Here is a 21,373-nt window from a genome sequence, read left to right on the forward strand (position 1 = left end):
CCCAAACGAGGAATTCAGGCCCAATTCATGGTTATATTCAGGTTTGGAAAATAATATGATTTAAAACAGCAGCCTATATGTCTATTGTGTACTTTGTTTCACCAAGTGTTGCAAATGACCTGAGAAAATGCTTGAAATTAAATTTAAAAATTATTATTCTTTTTTTTAAATAAATAATGAAATTTGAGTAAAATGGTAATAGTCTTGCATTCAGGAACATCTTGCTACATTTCCCCCAACCATGTCAGAGCTTATCAATTTTTTTAATTTTTTAATTTTTAAAAAATTAATATCTGTGGTGTTACCATTGCTTATGATCCGACCAATATCAGCATTTTTGGAAACAACTAGTTTGATTTGTTCTTGCCCCCGTGGACCGCATTAATGGCTTAAAAACCATTTGTTGTGAGTATGATTAGTAATTTTGTTGATCTTTTGTTCTTCAAGGGCGTCAAGTAGCACAAATATTAAAAGTTGAAACTCTATCCAAATACTACTACATGCACAAACAAATATCGCAAAAATGTATGCTACTAATAACATATTGCTGTAACACGAGAGACAGCGCTGCCTTTAAAACCGCTGCTTTTCGGCTGGTGCTTTAATTGTCATTACACTGCACAAGTCTGGCATTGGACATGCCGTTTTTCATCATCAGCTGATACTAAAAGTTGTGTAAAAATGCACTTAAATTCTAAATTATGATTTGTTCTCATTGGATAGTATTAAAAGATGCAATTAAACACACATCCATAGATTTTCTTACAATTAGTACATGTTTACGTTTTTATTGCTCGGGCACTGCTTGCGACACTTTTGAGTTTCATTTCGTCTGTAATTTAGCGATTATCATTTTATTTGGTTAATCGAAACTCATGGCTTATTGTGTTGACTAAACTTGGTAAATCGAAACTTAAGGTTTGGCGGTGCCAGGGGATGTGCCTTCATAAAAGGAATGTAACACCGCATGCTACGCTCACTTTTATGGGAGGTTCAGTACTGATAAGATGACATGAACAAATGGAGCATGCAAAGATTTTGAAGGTAATGTGATTAATCTACTATGCTCCGGCTAATGGGTTACATTACTAATCTCCCGCTTGTTCATTTCGCTTATTTTAGCGTAACATCACTTGAGTGTTACTTGTATGTTAAGCTATAGGCTACGTTCAATTCATATATGCACATATAATGTATAAGTTGTAAATGTTCTATTTTAACCACCGATTACCACCTCATTATAACAGTACTTTCTTTCATAAGGATCACATTTAGAAGAATGGATTTGTCGGCAAGACAAAAGAGGAGACGGAAGTAAGTTGACGAAATGGAACTATTTTTGAAGGCTGATAACAAATTGCGTTTAGATGCCTTGTGTTTTAGGTGCATAAAGTCAAATATAAATTCTGTCGTGATTGCTCCAGGTCTGACTCTCGGTTCTCATTTGACTATCCGCAAATAAAAGTATATTAGGTCTAGAATTGTTTCCTGTTATCATTTTTGGTAGCCTAATTCTAGAAAACAAACTGCTCGGGCTATACATTCTGTGCTGTCAGTGTGCCATTTCGATGCATGATGAATCCAGGTGGACATCGGATGTAGATCTTGCTCCTCTCGCGGGGAAGAGACGAGTGGGGGGAAGGGTGGACAAAGCGCACACACTGCATGACACACCGCAATACCTTTTCTGGGCACTGTACAGAGGAGTTCTAACTTTGTATGTTCTATAATTATTTTTCCCTAGAAATGCCTTTGGTGCCACATCTCCACCTTTTATCGACTATTTAAAAGATATTCTGCGCAGATATCCTGATGGAGGTCAAATACTGAAGGTGCGGTTTTATTCATATACACCCCCGCCCACCCCAGGTGTTCATTACTCATATTCACACAATGAGTTCTCCTTACTGTGCATCAGACCTTGTTCATGTATTATGCTCATTTTGATGATGACAAGGAAGATTACTGTTGTGTCATGAACAGGAGCTGATACAGAATGCTGATGATGCTGGTGCTACAGAGGTAGTGTTCATCCATGATGACAGAGCCTATGGAACCCAGACCCTTTGGACTGAAGACCTGGAGAAATACCAGGGTATTGTATTTGCAAAAGTGGTGTTGTTGCATTTTTGGAATTCCCCCCTTAAAGCAAGGGAAGGGAACCGTCAGGGATAAAGTGTACAATTAAACCCAGCTCAGCTGTTCAAACTTTGCTCGCAGATTTGTGGTTTGAGATTACCTTGTTGAATTTCTGGGTTTGACCGTATTTGCCCTGTCTTACATTTTGCCCCTCTGCTTGCTGTATAGTGGCTCTGGTTAGTGTTCTCAGCTGGGTTATAGAATGCTCCCGTCGGGCCAATCCTTCACATTTCACTGTAATGCCCACCAGGGGGCACTTTTACATATCAAACGTAGTTAAGCACATAATTGGCATGTAATTGTGCTTTATCATGTCAAATTGAAATAAAATGTACAGTCTAACCACAGTCTGAGGTTTGCACTTTTAAAACATTTTTCTGATGTAAGTCATGGGAATATTGTAATGGAGATTGGTTGCTCATGTCATCTAACATAACACCATAAAAACTGGTTCATGATCTAACAAAAAGACAAACTATTAGTAACACCCAGATACAGGCACTGTTTTAGATCATGTTATCCTATTCAGTGAGGAGCAGTCTGTATCTCTGTAAGCTGTGTTAGAGCTGCATACAATTACTGAGAGCTAATTGGCATTCATTCTGATTGTTATGGTTGTTTTTGAGCAGGTCCTGCCCTCTATGCCTACAACGATGCAGAGTTCATGGAGGAAGACTGGGAAGGCATACAGACCACAGGGAGGAGCGTGAAACGCAACGATCCAAACAAAGTGGGCCGGTTTGGAATCGGATTCAACTCCATCTATCATGTTACAGGTGATTTGCACAAATGGCTAATTATTCCATCTACTGTTTGAACAACTGTGACTGTTGTTATGTGTATGTTAAACATCAGATGCTGCTCTGGCCTTTCTGCCACACCAGGTGAGATTGGAGGGATGGGGGCTGTGGCGATGTCTGTCATTCCTCTTACTACTAACACATGAATTTTCATTTTCCCTCTCATTATTTTTCATTTTCAGCATACATTTTTCATATCAAATCACTGTATACCTTGTAGAAACAAACATTGAAAACTATGGATAAAAAGACAAGAGCCTATCATTATTGTAACATTATAAAAAATATATAATTGATTACTTTTGACCAATTTTGTTCTTTATATAGTCGGGTCCATTAATATTTGGACATTGAGAAAGTTATTATTTTAGCTGCCTACCACAGGATATTTGAGTTGGGAGTAAATAATGAATCAATATGAGCTCAAAGTGCAGACTTTAATCTTTAATCTAAATCCATCAGGTTCAGTAGGACAATTATTCAGGAGAAACAACCCTTGAAGTGATCCATCCATATCTGCTGCATATCTGACAACAGCATGATGGTTTGAGCCTCATTTGATACTTTGGACCCTTGATGACTTAAAGCCATTTAGCCAAGAAATGTGTTCTAAACTTTATCGGCGTAATTTACAGCTGAATCTAGTCCCACCCCCCAATTCCCATTGAGATCCATTAAAATGCAAAGAGTTTTAGTATCGCTGAAAATATGATATCCAGACTCTGATGATATTGATAGGTCACGGACATCAGGAAGTCCATGGCATGCTAAGGATATGCAACCAAGTATGAAAAAATGACAATTTAATCTATCCATCCATCCATCCATTATCTGAACCCGCTTATCCTGATCAGGGTCGCAGGGGGGCTGGAGCCTATCCCAGCATACATTGGGCGAAAGGCAGGAATACACCCCGGACAGGTCGCCAGTCCATCGCAGGGCACACGCACCATTCACTCACACACTCATGCCTACGGGCAATTTAGACTCTCCAATTGGCCTAACCTGCATGTCTTTGGACTGTGGGAGGAAACCGGAGTACCCGGAGGAAACCCACGCAGACACGGGGAGAACATGCAAACTCCGCACAGAGAGGCCCCGGCCGACGGGGATTCGAACCCAGGACCTCCTTGCTGTGAGGCGGCAGTGCTACCCACTGCACCATCCGTGCCGCCCAATTTAATCTATGATTATGTTAATTATTTTCAATAATCTTTGAGCCCCTAAAATTGGGGAGACGATGTATAGAAACGGCTGTAATTCCTACACCGTTCACCGATTTAGATGTAAATATCCTCAAATTAAAGCTAAAATCTGCACTTTGAGCTCATATTCATTATACGTCCAACTCCCATATCCTGTGGTAGACAGCTAAAATAACATTGTCAGTGTCCAAATATTTATGGCCTGGCTGATTGTATGTGTAGAATTATTCATGATATCGCACCACCCCCTTTTAAAGAATGTTTGCTCACCCCCATAGTCAGACTAGAGCCTCAGTGAGAGGAGACTGTCACCGCATTGAAAAAGACAACCGTTCGCCTTTTCCATTAAAGCAATCAGAAAATGGAACTTACTACCCACTAATATCAGAGAATCTGCCAATTTCAAAGTTTTGACACAATAATGTCCTCCCTAGTAGTTACCTTTGTTATGATGATCTCGCTTTAATTCTTAATTTTACTGATTGTAATTGTTATTTACAGCATTTTATAGGGCGGCCTGTAGCGTAATGGTTAAGGTACATGACTGGGTCGGTGGTTCAATCCCCTTAACCCTGCATTGCTCCAGGGGAGGACTGTCTCCTGCTTAGTCTAACCAACTGTAAGTCGCTCTGGATAAGAGCGACTGCCAAATGCAATGAATGCAATATTGTGTTATTTTTGTATTGTACTTGCCCAAGGACTGCTGATGTAAATTAGCTTGAAGCTAACTCTGGTGCAATGGTTTTTTAATTGTGAATGGTTCCTGCTAAATAAATAATAAATACTCTTCATTTCTAGATTTACCATGCATATTCAGTGGCAAATACCTTGGCATGCTGGACCCACAGGAGACGATATTTGGAGAGCGAGAGGGAGGCATGCGCTGGTCTCTTGACGATGAGGAAGACAGGGAAGCACTGCTGAGGCTGAGCGATCAGGTCCAGCCGTTTCGAGACGTGCTCGGATATGTCAGTGACCAATGTTGGGAAGATGCCGTTGGCGAAGGCAAAAAGTTCAGCGGAACCCTCTTTCGCTTTCCTTTACGTAATGAGCCATCTGAGATTTCAGACAACATGTATGATTCTGACAGAGTGGTTCAGCTCTTTAACAGCTTCATTGCTGATGCAGACATGAGCCTGCTTTTCCTGAGAAAGGTTTCATCAGTCTCCTTAATTCATATCAGTACAAATGGCTCAGTCAATGTCAGGCATAAAGCATCCGCATCAAGCCTTACGGTTAATGAATCTTTTCATTCAAGAGAAATGCTGACTGTGGAGGGCTTCACACATTTAAAAAACATATCCTCCGACTGTCCAAGCAAAGGCAAAACAGACGTCCAGTGGCTTATAACAACATGCTGTATGAAAGAAGGGCAGGTGCCAGAACTGGACGCGCTAGCCAAGAAACAAAGCTTTCGACCCCAAGTTGACCTGGCATTCCCATTAGACCAGGAGAGGTCTCTGACTGATGGAAGATTGAGCTGCTTTCTGCCCCTTCCAAATAATGAAACCAACAGCACTGGGCTCCCCGTCCGTGTTAATGCCTGCTTCGGCCTCACAGACAACAGGAGGCACATCAAATGGCGGGAGGAGGACCAGAGATTTGATGAAGCTGCTGTCTGGAATGAGTTGCTCATTAAGGAGGTTTTCCCTTGTGCATACCACATGATCATCCTGGACGCCATTCGCTTTTCTCAAGTCTACGACTTTCCTTCCTCCTCCGTGTACTGTCTTTGGCCTGACCTTGACCAAATGAAACACAAGGAGAGATGGCATGGTGTTGCTATGGAAATGCTGCAGCAATTTCTCCTGCTGAATGAATCTGTCTTTTCTCTGGCTGTGGATGCAGATGAATGGGTGACGCTGTCAGAAGCTGTGTTCTTGCCTGATGACAGCATGGAGCCGCAGATGAAGAATGCGGTGTCGAGTGTTTTGATAGCACTGGGGGAAAAACTGGTGTCCATTCCCAGTCATGTATCAAGAGACATCCAGACTACTGTTGAAAGTCCCGAAACCTTAAGAAGAACAACCCCTGATTTTGTTCGAAATGTCTTCCGCAAAAATGGAAATTTAAATCTCTCCAGGGAGGACAAGCTCTTGATTTTGGAGTACATGCTCAGTGATGGAAAATACCGTGAGCTCTGGGAGCTGCAGCTTCTACCTCTTAGCAATGGGACCTTCAAGACATTCACAAATGAAGATCACAATCTGGCCTTCATCGACAATGAGCAGTTCCCACAGTAAGTTCTGCAGAGACGTCAACCCAACAATCTGGTGTATTTTATCTTGTTTAAATTCTTGGCCTTTATTGCCAATATAAAAGCAAGGTTCCTGAATGAAATAACTTACATTTGCTCTCGGAGAGGAAATTAATAATTAAAAATGTAAAATAATTTGTACCAACCAAAATATGATCTGACTAACATAATTAAGTTTGTATTTTTTTTAAAGATTGTGGTGCATTTAAACTAAATTGAAGTAAAATTGTGCATGATATATTTAAAAATATTCTGCCCTTCGTATATAAACATACAATAAAAAACTAATAAATATTTTACAATTCATTTTTGTTGTAATGCTTTCCTGCAGTGAGTTGCTTCCAGGCATGAAAGAAGTATTCTTACCCAGAGATCTCCGAAGTAACACTCTGATCCACCTGAGGAAACTGGCAGCAACAAGTAAGAAAGCACCATCTTCATCACAATTACATTTCATACGGAACAGATACCATTCTATCAATTTGGACACAAATGAATTGGCCTACATTATTGGAGTAGACAAACAAATTTGGGCAATGTTGGTGCCATGTTTTGAAGTGATATAAAAAGAATGACACTAGTTCAAGATTTGGGTCACGGTCTTGATTTGACCCAAATCAGGGTCATGGTTTTATTTTGTTCTCAGTAAGTGAAATTACTGTAAAAAGAAAAATGAGACATTGTCCTCCATACCTTTATTTTCAAAGAAGGCAATTTGAATATTATTTGCATTGGTAGTTAACATCTTGCCGATGGTAATCACATACGCTTTGATTATTTTCCATAGTACACTTGCATATGGTAATGTGCATTGAAAATATAAGGGGAAACACTTTATACAGAAAACCATGTTTGGTAATGGTACAGTGGGCTCCAGAATTACTGCCACCCTAAATACAAATGAAGAAAAAAAGCTGCCTTTAATAAACAACAGATTTTAATCCATATATTATTTTCAAACACATGGGGAAACTACACTCAGTGATCACTTTATTAGGTAGACCTGCACACCTGCTTGTTAATGCAAATATTTAATCAGCCAATCATGTCGCAGCAACTGAGTGCATAAAGTCACGCAGACACGGTCAAGAGGTTCAGTTGTTTTTCAGACCAAATTTCAGAATGGGGAAGAAATGTGATCCAAGTGGCTTTGACAGTGGAATGATTGTTGGTGCCACCCTGGGTGGTTTGAGAATCTCTGGAAATGCTGATCCCTTGGAGCTGTCTATAGAGTTTGCAGTGAATGGTGCAAAAAACAAAAAAACATCCAGTGAGCGGCAGTTCTTTGGGCAGAAATGCGCTATTAATGAGAGAGGTCAGAGAGAAGGGCCAGACTGATCAAAGCTGACAGGAAGGTGACAGTAATGCAAATAACCTCGCATTACAACAGTGGCATGCAGAAGAGCATATCTGAACGCACAATGTGTCAAGCCTCTAAGTGGAGAGGCTACAACAGCAGAATAAAGCAGCAGAAAAAGAAGTCTAAAAAATACCTAATAAAGTGCTCACTGAGTGTATATACTTTTATTTCAATACACTTACTCTCATCAATCTTCAATGTTTTTAAGCCATAAATTCTTTTCTGAAAACCATAGGTGTAAAAATGATAACAATTTTAAAATGGTATCTCCATACCAACAAACTATTTGGAAGGGTGGCACAAAGACAGCCCTTACTGACCATAATAAACAAAACCAAGCAAAACATAATTTTTGACTGGATGAGAGTCCTATGGTCAGATGAGAAAGGTTTGGCCATACTCAACATGTTTGGCAGCAAAAGGAGAAATCCAAAGAAGGAGAAGCACCTTATACCTGCTGACAAATATGAAGGTGGGCCATTGAGGTTTTGTAGATGCTTTGCTGGCAGTTGTCCGTGGCACTATTTAAGATCAAGAACATGGACATTTTTGGCATGGTTGTAGGTAGATTGGCCAGCAGGACAATGACTCCAAACATATAATCAAAATCCCCACAGAAATGGTTAAGTGAAAACAACCATGTTCTGCAATGGTCTCCTGACTGAGATCCCATCAAAAATGTATGGTCTGAACTGAAGATGAGGGCCCATCTTTACCAAAGGTATTAAAGTTGTTTGAAACCTTGTCTAACCCAAAAAAATAAAAATAAAAAATAAAAAATAAACATTGCGCTTATGATGACAACTATATGTTTAGACCAGCATTCCATGTGTATTTTCCTAGTAATGGATGTGATGCTTTGACTTTTGGAAGAACCTATGCACTTATAAGTCGCTTTAGATTAAAAGCGTCTGCCAAATGACAAAAATGTGAAAAATGAAAAATGTAAGAATTTGGTTGATTCCATTGAAACAGTATTTTCATGAATATTTATCAAGAGTGCCAGTAATTCTGGATCCCACTGTATGTTATCATAATTATATCTTTAAAGGATAAGTTTAATGTTTCCCAAAAATCTTCTTTTTAAAACACACACACAGAACCACCTCTAGGTATAGCATTCCATAGCTATTTTTACATTCAAATTTTACAGTGACACTTTTACAGTGACTCACCTGGATGTGAGACTGAATGATAATATCTTTTTTGGTTTAGTATTGGTTAAATGTTATCAGTTTGCTGAAAATGGAGGACAGAAAATCCCATAAAAAGAAGGTATATTATATTAGAGACAAGTGCAACTGTCATTGGAGTACAATTTAAATTTAAATAATTTAAAAATAAATATATACATTTAAATACATTTAAATTGTTTGCATTACCTTGCAGGTACATACAATAAAATTATCGAGATGGATTCAGAAATGGTGGCTAAATATGCCATAAAAAGTCTTCCTGAAGACTGGAAGAAGACACAAGGTCATGTGACTTGGCAGGTGGGAAATGGTCAACACCCTCCTATGCAGTGGCTAAAAGATTTCTGGAAATATCTCAACACAAATTGGAGAGAGCTAAGCAGCTTTGTTGGCATGCCATTAATCCCTCTTCAACCTCTGTTGGATTCCACCAGTTCTGTAATTCTTGTAAAGCTGCAACGGAACACGACTCTAGTGTTTCATAAAAGCGATCAGGACAGCTTATCGGAACAAATTGCAAAGGTGGTGAGAAAAGTGGGTGGTACCATCATACAGAGAGACACCTTTCCTGATCATAGGGATCTTAAGACCTATGTATTAACTCCCTCCCCAAGGAACATACTACAACTGTTCCTGAACTTGGAGAAGCATCAAGTCATCCATGGAATTGAGTCTGCTTCACCCATGGAAAAGGAAGAATTGAAATTGTGTCTCTCTTCACTGGATTCTCTCACACCAGCAGAGAAAGGCCTTCTCTCGGAGTTGCCCCTATTCCGTTCAATGGCTTCTCTAAAATCCAAAACTGGACAATACATTTCTGTTAAGTCAAAGCAGGCAGTTGTTCTGAATTCAGTTCTATTGTTCCCAGAAACTCTTCTTATGACTGATGTAGTTGTGCAGTGTGCAAACGAAGCAGACCGTAGGCTCCTTACATTGCTCAAGACTGACCTCCTTAATGCAGCTCAGGCAGCCACACTTTTGGTCAATGGAATTGAGAAGAGACTATACAAAAGGAAAGAGTCAGACCAAATAATGACCTGGATATTACAACATGGTAGCGTCCTTTTTGCACAGGACCAGGCATTGTATGAAAAATGTATACATTTGAGCTTCATTGACTTGAAAACAGGAGATCTCAAAAAAGCATCAGATTTATTTGATCCTAACAACAAAACATTCAAAGCCCTGTTTGAGCCGGAATTCTTTCCTCCCACGGCCTTAAGAAGTAATCCCCAGATGTTGGACACTTTGAGACATCTTGGGATGAAGACAGATGAAAATACCATCACTGCTAATGATGCCCTTCATGTGGCCAAGCACATTGCAAGGTTGCAGGTGCAGTCTCTGCAAAAGGCTTCAGAAAAAGCAGAGGCCCTGATGAAACTTTTGAATGACACCCACGTGCTTTCAAAGTTCTCGGTTCAACAGCTTAGTGAGCTACTGGGAACCCAGTGGATTCCTTGCAACATTCCAGATGCTGTGAATGGACACCAAAGTATAAACAAAAAGCCAAGAATGTTCAAGCCAAAGGAGGTACGGCACTCAAAGTACTTCAATATTGTGAGTCATGTCATGCCTCTTACTGAGAAACTGAATGAGAAGGTTAGTGAAAAGCTTGGTCTGCTAAGCTCACCTCCGCCTGAGAAAGTGTTTGATAATCTTTCTGCTCTGAAAGCAAGCGTATCTGGAATGCACAATCCAGATATCGATTTAAACTTCAAAGTGAAGTTGCACAGCATTTACAAATTCATGCAAGATAACATTGCTCAATTCAGAGGCACAGTGAATAAGAAAAATGTACCTTGGCTCTGGATTCACAATCAATTTGTGCCTCCTTGTGATGTAGTATTGAACTCTCCACCAGGATTAGATCTTAGCTCCTATATCAAAAAGGTACCAGAAGAATTTCTGGCGTACAGAGACTTGCTAACTGAGTTTGGAGTGAGAGCATCAGTGTCAGATGAAGAAATTGAGGGGATGCTGCATAGCATGAAACAACACATTGACAGAAAATTGCCATCTTATGGAACTCAGTCTGAACTGAAAGTAGCCATTGCCATTCTGAACTGGATGAGGAAAGGGCAGAAAAGCATTAAGGACAATCTCCCCATACCAGTCATGGTAGAAAATGGACTATTTAACCTGCAGAAATTATCTTCCACTGTGTTTTGTGACATCTCCAGGGATGGTTTGGAAGACCTCAGGAAAGACGAGGAGGAGTTCTATGTAATACATGGAGAGATACCAGGAGCTACAGTTGACTGGTTGAAAATTCCCTCCCTCAGCACTCGAATCCTAAACCCAGAATTCATTGGCATAGAGCAATGTGGCCAGACAGAACCAATAACCCTAAGGATCAAAAACATACTGAAAGAGTATGATGAGGAAAAGGACCTCTTCAAAGAGCTTATACAGAATGCAGAAGATGCTCGCGCAACCACATGTAAATTCATGCTCGATTTCAGAAAGCACAAAAATCCCCCTAACAGCCTTATAGACCAAGATATGTCTCTCTGCCAGGGTCCTTGTCTCTGGGCATACAATGATAAACTTTTCACAGAAGAAGATTGGGTAAACATTACCAAAGTTGGATCTGCTTCCAAAGAAACAAAAGTAGAAAAAATTGGGAAGTTTGGGCTTGGTTTCAATTCTGTTTATCACATGACGGATATTCCCTCTGTCCTCAGTGGTAAGAATCTCCTGATACTCGATCCAAATGTGACTCATCTGAAGAAGCATATAGAAAGTAAAGCATGTCCTGGGATCAAACTCGACTTATTCCAGGAACGTCTTTTTCACAGCTTTCCTGGACAGTTCAAGCCCTATCAAGGGATCTTTGACTGTGATTTATCAAGAGACAGTGCTCACAAATTCTTCGAGGGAACACTCATTAAATTGCCTTTCCGGACACAGAAAGAGGCTCTGTCATCAGAGGTCAGCGACAAGGTTTTTGAAGGAGATGATATTGGTGCTTTTGAACAACATTTGACTCATAATTCAGGGGAAATTATGCTGTTTTTGAGAAACATAAGCAAAGTGTCTCTTGAGATTCTACCTGAAAATTCTAGTACTCCCCCATGTGCTGAACAAGTAAACACTCTCTTCACAGTCACCAGAAAAGTTGTGTGCACGATGCGTGTCCCAGATGACACTCCTCTGAAAACAAGGCAGAGTGATTCTTTAAAAGTTTTGTTGAAAATTGATGCAAAATTTGAACATGTCACTGACGGCCTCTCTGCAAACATCATTGAAGTGACAACAAACTACCAGAATGTATCTGATGTCAGCTACTGGCTTGTGAATTCCTGCTTTGGAATGCAAACATCATTAGACATGTTCCAGAAAGAAAGTAAACAGAGGTTTCCTTTGCCAGTCGGAAGCATTGCCGTGCCTCTTCAAAAAGATCCAAAAGGGGGAAACTGGTTAGCTGAAAAGCATGATTCAGTTGGCCAGGTGTTCTGTTTCCTCCCACTCTCGATTCAGTCTGGTCTTCCAGTTAATATCAATGGATTCTTTGCTGTGACGTCTAACAGGAAGGGCCTTTGGGATACTGGAGTGAAACATGAATGGAACAAGGCTTTGCTTCAAGATGCGGTCACAGGGTCGTACATTTTCACACTTTCTGTGTTGAAGGAAATGTCAAAAAAGGGAGAACTCCAGGGGTACCATTACTACATGTTCTGGCCTGACAAAAAGAAAGTGAGCACATCTTTTCAATCTCTCACTGTTGCTTTTTACTCTGCCATTGCTCACAATGTTTCTGGCAAGGCTCCTGAACTCTTCAGTGATGGGAAAAGCTGGTGCTCTATTGAGAAGGCCAGATTTTTACACCAAAATATAGAACAGAACAAGAAAGTGGGAAAGATTGCAATGAAAGAGTTCATGGCAAATCAAGGGAAACCTTACCTCGCTATTCCCCTTCCAGATTGGGTGAGATATAACTTCAGCCAGACAGGCTTTAGCAAAATTGTTGCGGCAAGGACATTGGACTGGGCTGAATTCTATAAAGACATAGTATTTAGCAACCTGAGTTCCATGGATCCTCGGAGCAGGGATGCTCTTGTACTGCATGCCATTGACATGAATGACAAAGCAATAGATGACCTCCTGAAAAGCCACCCTTGCATCCCAGCCATTGGTTGTGAAGAGCTTCAGTTCATTAGGAGGCTTGTGAACCCTTCAGGAAAAGTAGCCTGTCTGTATGATCCAGAAGAAGGACGCTTTCTTGAAGGAACAGCTGAGGATTTTTGCACTCCAAAACGAATCCAGCGGTTGTCAGAACTTGGAATGTTGAGTGATTTTCTTTCACTGGAGGACATCAAAGAGAGAGCAGAAACTATTAGCAGGATTTGGCAAACAAATGCAAAGGAAGCATACAAGCGTGTTAGGCGAATCTTGGATCTAACAAGAGAACACTTAAATGATGAGACTTCTCCTCATTGGAATTCACTGAGAAACACTGCCTTCATTCCAGCCTGTCCACCAAAAACCCCTGAGCATGACAAAAGTACTGGTAGTCCACTTGCAAAGCCCACTGAAGTGTACAGTTCCAGTTGTCGATATCTGGTAAACATGACACAAACTACAGTAGACCAAGCAGTTCTGGAATCACACCATGTCCCAGTCCTCTGTAAATTGGGGGTTCTTGAAAATCCACCCCTCCTGACAGTGCTTCAGCAGCTAGAGAATGCACAGCTACATTTCAATGCATTGGATGGAGATATGCATTCCAACATTGCTTATGAATGCTATGGCTACTTGGATGAATTGACAAAGGAACAGACTCAGTCAGGGGTCATTTTTGAGATGGCTCAATCATTTCCATTTGTCCTAATTGAGGGCAAATTTGTGAATGTGAAATCTGTGGCTAGGACAGAAAGCTTTGAAGCTAAACCATACCTCTACTACCTTCCAGATGTCTTCTCTAAATTCAGAAACCTTTGGCAATGTGTTGGGCTTCAGGAGTATTTCACTTCAGATCAGTTATTGGGGGTTCTTCAGGAATTGAGTACTAAATATCACTGCAGACCACTTTCCAAGTGTGATCTTAACCTCAGTCTCAGAATTGCAGAGAGATTGTATGAAGCAGAAGATAATAAACCACAAGACTGTCTCTTGCCTGATCAAAATGGTGTGTTATGTCCCTCACACAAGCTCTGCTACAATGACAGCCCTTGGATGCCAGTCTCAAAAGATGTCACTTTGTGTCATGAATTACTTCCTCGGAGTATTGTACTTCACTTTGGGGTTAAAACAACAAGACACAACACTCTGCAAAATCACCGTGTTGCAGGCTTTTCACCCATGGTCAAAGAGTTTGGACAACATGAGAAACTGACAGTCCGGATTAAGAACATCATACAAGCTTACCCATCGAAGAAGGATATTCTGAAAGAGCTCATACAAAATGCTGATGATGCTCAGGCCACAGAGATTCACTTTGTTTGGGACAAAAGGAAGCACAACACCAAAAAAACCTTTGGTGATACATGGAATCCACTGCAAGGTCCAGCGTTGTGTGTGTACAACAACAAGGTGTTTTCAGATGCAGATCTGGAGGGAATTCAACGACTAGGTGAAGGTGGAAAACATGGGGTGCAAGGAAAAACTGGAAAGTATGGACTGGGGTTTAACTCAGTTTACCATCTGACTGACTGTCCTTCAATTCTGACAGGAGGCAAATGGCTCTGCATATCTGACCCAAATCTGCAATATATACAACATGGAACCGAGCTATTACCAGGTTGTATGTATTCACTAGAAAAGGAATTCAAAGACTCTTTCAGTGATGTGTATGACACATTCCTTCCCTCAAATTTCAAACTTGAGGAAGGGACTATGCTTAGGTTACCACTAAGGACAGAAAAAATGGCTGAAATGTCACAGATATCAAAAAACACAATAGACGATTTGGATATAGAAGAACTTTCAAGTGCATTTAAGGAAGATCCTGAAGGACTGATCCTCTTTTTGAGGCACATTAGGAAAATACAGTTTCATGAAATGACACTTGATGGCCAGATCAAAACCACAATCTCAGCAGAGATAAAGCTCTCCAGAGAATGTGATGTGAAGAAAGTTCATTTTCAAAATCATATTCAAAAGTCACTAGATTCAGGTGGGCCAATTGAATCACTGCAAACCATCTACAAAATGGATATTTCGTCATCCATCAAAAAGCACAGTGAGTGGATTGTGGCAGAGCAGTTTGGCTTCATGAATGAAAACACTGATGAGCAGTCTAGCCGAAGAGTTCCTCAGGCTGCTGTGGCAGCTTGTTTGAAATCAGAAACTTTACAGCCGTTTACTGGTAGGGTCTTCTGTTCCCTCCCTTTACCAAGTAGCACTGGACTTCCAGTGCACATCAATGGAAACTTTGAGGTGGACTCTTCCAGAAGGGACCTGTGGAAAGAAGATGGTAAGAGCAGTAAGTCCGATTGGAATGAATCCCTGAAGTTAGACATCATTGCCCCCTTGTATGCTGACCTTTTAAACAACATGTGTGCCTCCGGTAAGAAAATCAGGTCTTCTCTAAATTGCCTGCAGCAACGCTTGGATTACTTTTTTCTAAGCTTTTTTCCTGAAGTTACAGACCGCGTCGGACATGAGTGGCACGGAATGGTCGATGCAGTGTTCAAGTCAATCAATGAAAGGGATCTCTGTGTAATTCCCATTCTAAGCAGTTCAAATCAGAAGTCCAAAAAAATGTACACTGTCACCTGGACTAGTGTCAACAAAGGAGAACCAACCGATGCACCTCATTTCATTCTGAACCACAGTGACAGTTCAAATTCCATTTTGCTGCATCTCGGTATGGACACATTCTCAGAGAGCTTTGTTAATACCTTAGAAGACATTGGTATGAATCTAGTCCCATTCTCATATCGAATGATTAAAATATATGCCAGTTTCAACAGAGCACATGTCAAAGTAAGGTCAGTCAGTCCAATGACAGTAATAAACTTCCTGAAGAGGAAACCGTTGAATGATCCAGCAATGACAGAAAATGATTTACCCCTGCCTATTAGCCGTACTTTGATCAAAGACAAACGCAGATGTAAAAAGCTTCTGAATTACTGCTTGAAGGACATTGATAAGAACAACTGCAACACCATGTGTGGTCTGCCTCTTCTCCTTACTCAAGATCAGATGCTGAGGTATTTTCATACTGACTCCCCAAGGCTCTTTACAGAATTCTGTGAACTGTTTCAAGGACACAAGGCAGACTTTGCTGATTATGAAGTCAATGGAATGCACATTGGTGCTCTTCAGCAAGGTAACTTTCTCAAGGCAATGACCATCCCTACCTCAGCAATGTATCTGAAACCCATTCTTGAGGGCCTCCTTCAGAACTGTAAAGTTGATCCGGAATGCAAGCTGTATGTTCCAGGAAAGATAGTGAGCACATGGCTCCAGCAGCTTTGGGATTTCTTTAAGGATCAAATTAAATCAGCTGAGGTGAAAGACAGTAAGGACAACCAGGCCTTTCTTGACATCAAGGAACTGTTTAGTGATTCTCCAGTTGTTCCAGTAATATGCTCAAGTCAAAATGGCAAACGTTTTCTGAAAACAATGGGGACACTTTGCAATGTTGTCTCCAATCCAATATTTTCATCAATGGTGCATGAAATACTGTGCAAACTTGGATTCATGACTTTAGACTCATGTGTTTTCTCAAATATTGAGCTTTCACAGCATGTTACTCCAGAACTGTTAGATCCAAATGACAGCAGTGCTGTTCTAGAGCAACTCTGTCTGTCGCAGCAGACTCTGTTTAAACGGATTGCTGATACAGACTTGGATGATCTTCTACACTTCTTTCAGGCAGGACTATGCTCTAGACAAAATACTCAAGACTACAAAAGAAAGCTCAGGTCACTTCCACTGTTTGAAACTATACAAGGGAGGCGGCAATGTATTGATGGGCATAGGAATGTGTTCATCTTGAATACACACTTAAAACAAAGCTTTCCAGATTTGTACGCCATTGACAAGAACACACTTTTTCTCAAAAACAGTACTGTGAATTTATTGCTGTCAAAAAAATTGGACATCACAGTCCTGGATGATCTAGGGTACTATGTAAAGTTCATCCTACCCTCTGTGTGCACATTCAATGATACCCTGATTCTCAATGCATTCCTGATGCTTCTGGAAATAAGACGATATCCAGACTTTGATGATTACAAAGATACAATTATCTCCACAATGAAATGTGTCCGATTCATCCGGGATGTCTTTGGGAATCTTCAGATGGCCTCATACTTCTATGATGATAAGCAAAAGCTTTATCAGGTCATGCTCCCAAAAGAGCGGTTTGTTCCAGAAGAGTTTTGGAAAATCATTGGATGTGAACAGACAATTTTCAGGACTGTTGAACTGTTGAAGGAACTAGGACTAAAACATGTTGTGTCAGATGATGAAATGATTGAGTTTGCACACAAAATTGAATCTGACACCAAAGGGAATATGTCCCTGGAGAGGCTGAAACAAAAATCTGAATGTTTATTTGAAAGCCTTTTAAATAGGGACAACACAAACTCAGATATTTTGAAAAGAATATCGACCATAAAATTTGTTGTTCCACTTGAAATTCAGCAAGACCTCTGTGAGTATCACCAGCCTTTTGCTGGAAAGAGGGAATTTGTGGCAATTAAAGGTTCTCTCATTGAGAAAGACCCACTCAACCAATTTCTGATTTGGACCTCAGTGCCAATATTGCCTTCAGGAAAATGTGTTTCGAAGCAAATAAATATTTTAAAGGAGGCAGGAGCACTTGATGAGCCTTACCCGCAGCATGTAACTGGAAACCTGATGAACATCTGCCAAGCTGCATGCAGTACCACTGAAAACGTTAACACCAGAGCTAAAGTTTTTCGTCAGTCCTATGGATTTCTCCAGGCTGTGGATTTCAATGCCCAACCTCTGATTGATCTCCCTGTGGTACTGGTTGAAAAAGATGCTGAACTTGTAAAGCCCAAACAAACAGTTATGATACTTCATAATCACACCAAGTTCAGACCCTATTTATTCAAACTACCTCCAGATCTTGTTAAATATGAAGAATTCTTTAAGAAGATAGGTGTCAGAGATAGAGCATCTACCCAGCAGTACAGCACTATTCTCCAGGATATTTATCGGGACTGCATCGGCAAAAAAGAAATGAATCCAAACCAGAAAGAAACATGCAGATGGACTGTTCAACAGCTTTTCCACCTTATCGAGACTGGAAAAGAAAACTCACTGGAGATTGCTCAGCCACTTTATCTTCCAGCAAGAGATGGTAGATTGTATGAATCAAGTTGTCTTTATTTTAATGACACTTATTTCTCGGTTAGCAGGTTTGAGCATTCTGTAAAAAAGAAACTAAAACTGCTTGGAAGAGTTCAGAAATCCGAGGTTCAAAATCATTGGCATGATGCCTATGCATTTCAGAAACTGCTACAGCGGTTACCCAACAGTGTTCGTCCAAAAATGTTGTCTGAAGTTACTACCCAGGCTTTAGTGGAATCCAGCATGCATCCTTGTGAATATGGGGAATGCTGTGAATTCAGTGGTTGGTTCAAGAACCGATTGACTTCTGGCTCCTTTAAACATGGCCTTGTCTGCCTCCTAAGGGAACAGAGCTGTGGTTCCTTATCTCAAAGTGATGTTGATGCCATGTGCCAGAACTTCCAAAGAATGAAGTTAATCTGCTGTGAGTACCTTGAAACAATCATTCTTCTGCATCAAGAGCCATTGGACAACACAACAGATGAAACACAGATTTATGTGAAGTGGGAACAAGAGAGTTGCACATTTTATCTAAAACACAGTGATAGCATGAGCCCAAAAGTAATGATGAATGTTGCGAAAGGTCTAGCCAATGAAATCAATGCCCTTTTAAAAAATTCTCTGAATGTAAAGTCACTCTCAGTTCTTGAGGAACTGCTGATGTGTGAAAACATGGAAGATGTACAGAGATTATTAGAGAAAAATAAAATCCGTAACATTGCAAATACAGACTATGGACAAAGTAGATTGCCAGACCCCGGGACTCTCATTCCTGAGGAGTGGATCGATGTCCTTGACATGAATTTTCTCAATAACTTTGAAATGGAAGAATACGTTGGGTTCAGGAATCCATCATCTGAGTATGTCTATGCAGTTGTTATGGAGCGGGTGAACATGCCATCAAACCAAGGAGGGCCGTGTTCCCAGAAATACAAAATTAAAATTGGGGAACAAGAGATAATTGAAGTAAGCGCTCTTGATCTGTATCAGTTCAAAAGGGGAAAAAGGTCTTCCTCAACTGGTGGGAGCTGCATGTCTCTTGTTCCGTCACAGGGTTCAGGGCAGTCTGACCCACCACCTGTCCTACCACAGTCCATGGAGGAGGTGCAAAGTGAAATTGACAAATTCCTTCAGGAGATCTGGACACTGCCAGAGGAGGAGAGGCGTAAAGGTATCCGACGTCTGTATCTCAGGTGGCATCCAGACAAAAACCCAGATTGCCTTGACCTTGCCACTGAAGCCTGCAAATATTTGCAAAAGAAGATTGAGGAACTAGAAAGGGGGGGAAGGGGGGGACACAACCATTCCAGACCTGGTCAAGGAGACTCTCAATGGAGTTCAGCCTTCAGAGACTTCTTCCGGGAGTGGGACCAGGAAGCCTCTCGGCATCGGAGGGGACGGGAGGGATTTAGCCAACGCTATTCTTCCAGAGAACACAACTTCTGGACATTCCATGAGGGTAGAAGACCAAACCCAGAGGAAGCTCGGCGTTGGCAGAGGCAGGCAAAGTGTGACCTAACTGCAGCCTACAATGATGCTGGGGGAACATCCACAGAGTGGTGTTTATTCAAAGTACACCAAGCTGTGGAGAAATCCCTTTTTGGAGCAGAGTACAAGAACACTGGGCATCATCCCACCGACCAAACCATTACCAGCCTTGCCCGGAAACTGTCGCGAGTCAGTCCCAAACTGAACACTTTGCCTAACATGGTGCACACGTTGAAGCAGCTGGGCGTGGATGCCAAGAAAACCCAGTATCCAAACTACCATACTTCACCGGGTATTCCCAATGACCAATTCAACTCTTGGAATTTAACAGAGGTGCTGGACTTGTCATCTGAGATCTTAACTAAAATAGATTCCTACATTCATGAATGAATTCAGGTTATGTAAATATGAGACAAAACAGTTGTGACAGAAGAAACACAGCTTTATGTGAAGTGGGAACAAGAGGGTTGCACATTCTATTTAAAACACAATGAAGACATGACCAAAAGACTGATCTTTAATACTGGGAAAGGTTCAACCAAAGAAATCAGTGCCCTTCTAGAAAATGCTCTGAAAGCAAAGTCACTCCCAGTTCTTCAGGAACTAGTGATGGAAGATGCAGACAAAACGTGAGAGGCAAATAGAATCCGTAACATTGCAAATACAGACTATCAACAATATAGATTGCCAGACCCAGGGCACCCCAGGAGTGCATCGGTTTCCTTTCATGAATTTTCTCAATAACTTTGAAATGGAAGAATAAATTGGCTTCAGGAATCCATTGTCTGAATATGTCTATGCAGTTGTTATGGAGTGAGGGAACATGCCATCAAACCAAGGAGTGCTGTGTTCCCAGAAATACAAAATTAAAATTGGGAGAGATCAAGTGATCATTGAAATAAGAGACAAAACAGTTTGTTTGCTATTATGTTTCAAGAAATATTTTTGTCATTTTCTTTTTTATACACTTTACACTTTATATACTGTACCCTACATATTTGACTGCATTCAGCACCAGTTATTTTTGAAATTGACAATTATCTTGGGTTATTGACTGTATTGATGTTTGTGAATGAAAATGAAAATTGAGAACAATGGTTTGTTTGCTAGTAGTTCACTAAAATTGAGAAACATTCATGTATTTATTTAAAGATAATCTTATGCCTTTAATTAATCAATAAAATAGAAAAAACCTGAAAGTGCTTCATTTTTATTGCATATTGCATCATGAAACATTACTTATTCTTTGCGTACTGTTGGTCCATGTGCGCATATTATTGGGTGTAAAATTTGGGAAAATTCAGGAAGGTTTTCAGAGAAATAAAAAATAGAGGATTTTGGTGACAAATATTTTCTAAGCAAACCTCTCATCTACTGATTGTGAACCAGTTTTTTTAAGGTACAGAGACATTTAACTGTCATAATGACATGAAGCAATGTAATGCTTCAAAATTACAATCATAATGTGTGCAGAATATCAAATCGTAACATGTCAAGAGGGTAATCTTTTCAATATTATCTATATAGGAATATAAATGTAGTATAGATATGGAATAGTATAATGGAGTGACACATTTCTGATTGTTTAATTCACACCCTGACATGGTTCTGGTGGAAAATAGTCCTGCTTTGCATGGAAAAACGTCACTTGGAAA

The 21,373-nt window shown here is 40.4% G+C and overlaps 1 protein-coding gene across 1 annotated transcript; it reads left to right on the forward strand.

The window, feature by feature from the left end:
• The first annotated feature begins 1,279 nt into the window (after positions 1–1,279).
• On the forward strand, positions 1,280–20,487 carry LOC133116621 (sacsin-like). Its single transcript, XM_061226392.1, has 8 exons — positions 1,280–1,314; positions 1,745–1,832; positions 1,984–2,095; positions 2,769–2,915; positions 4,943–6,383; positions 6,733–6,821; positions 9,151–15,741; positions 15,787–20,487. The coding sequence occupies exons 1-8, from the start codon at positions 1,280–1,282 to the stop codon at positions 20,106–20,108; spliced, it is 12,825 nt and encodes a 4,274-aa protein (XP_061082376.1). The 3' UTR covers positions 20,109–20,487.
• Positions 20,488–21,373: the final 886 nt, after the last annotated feature.

Source organism: Conger conger, chromosome 17, assembly GCF_963514075.1.
Source record: "Conger conger chromosome 17, fConCon1.1, whole genome shotgun sequence".
Lineage (NCBI taxonomy): Eukaryota > Metazoa > Chordata > Actinopteri > Anguilliformes > Congridae > Conger > Conger conger.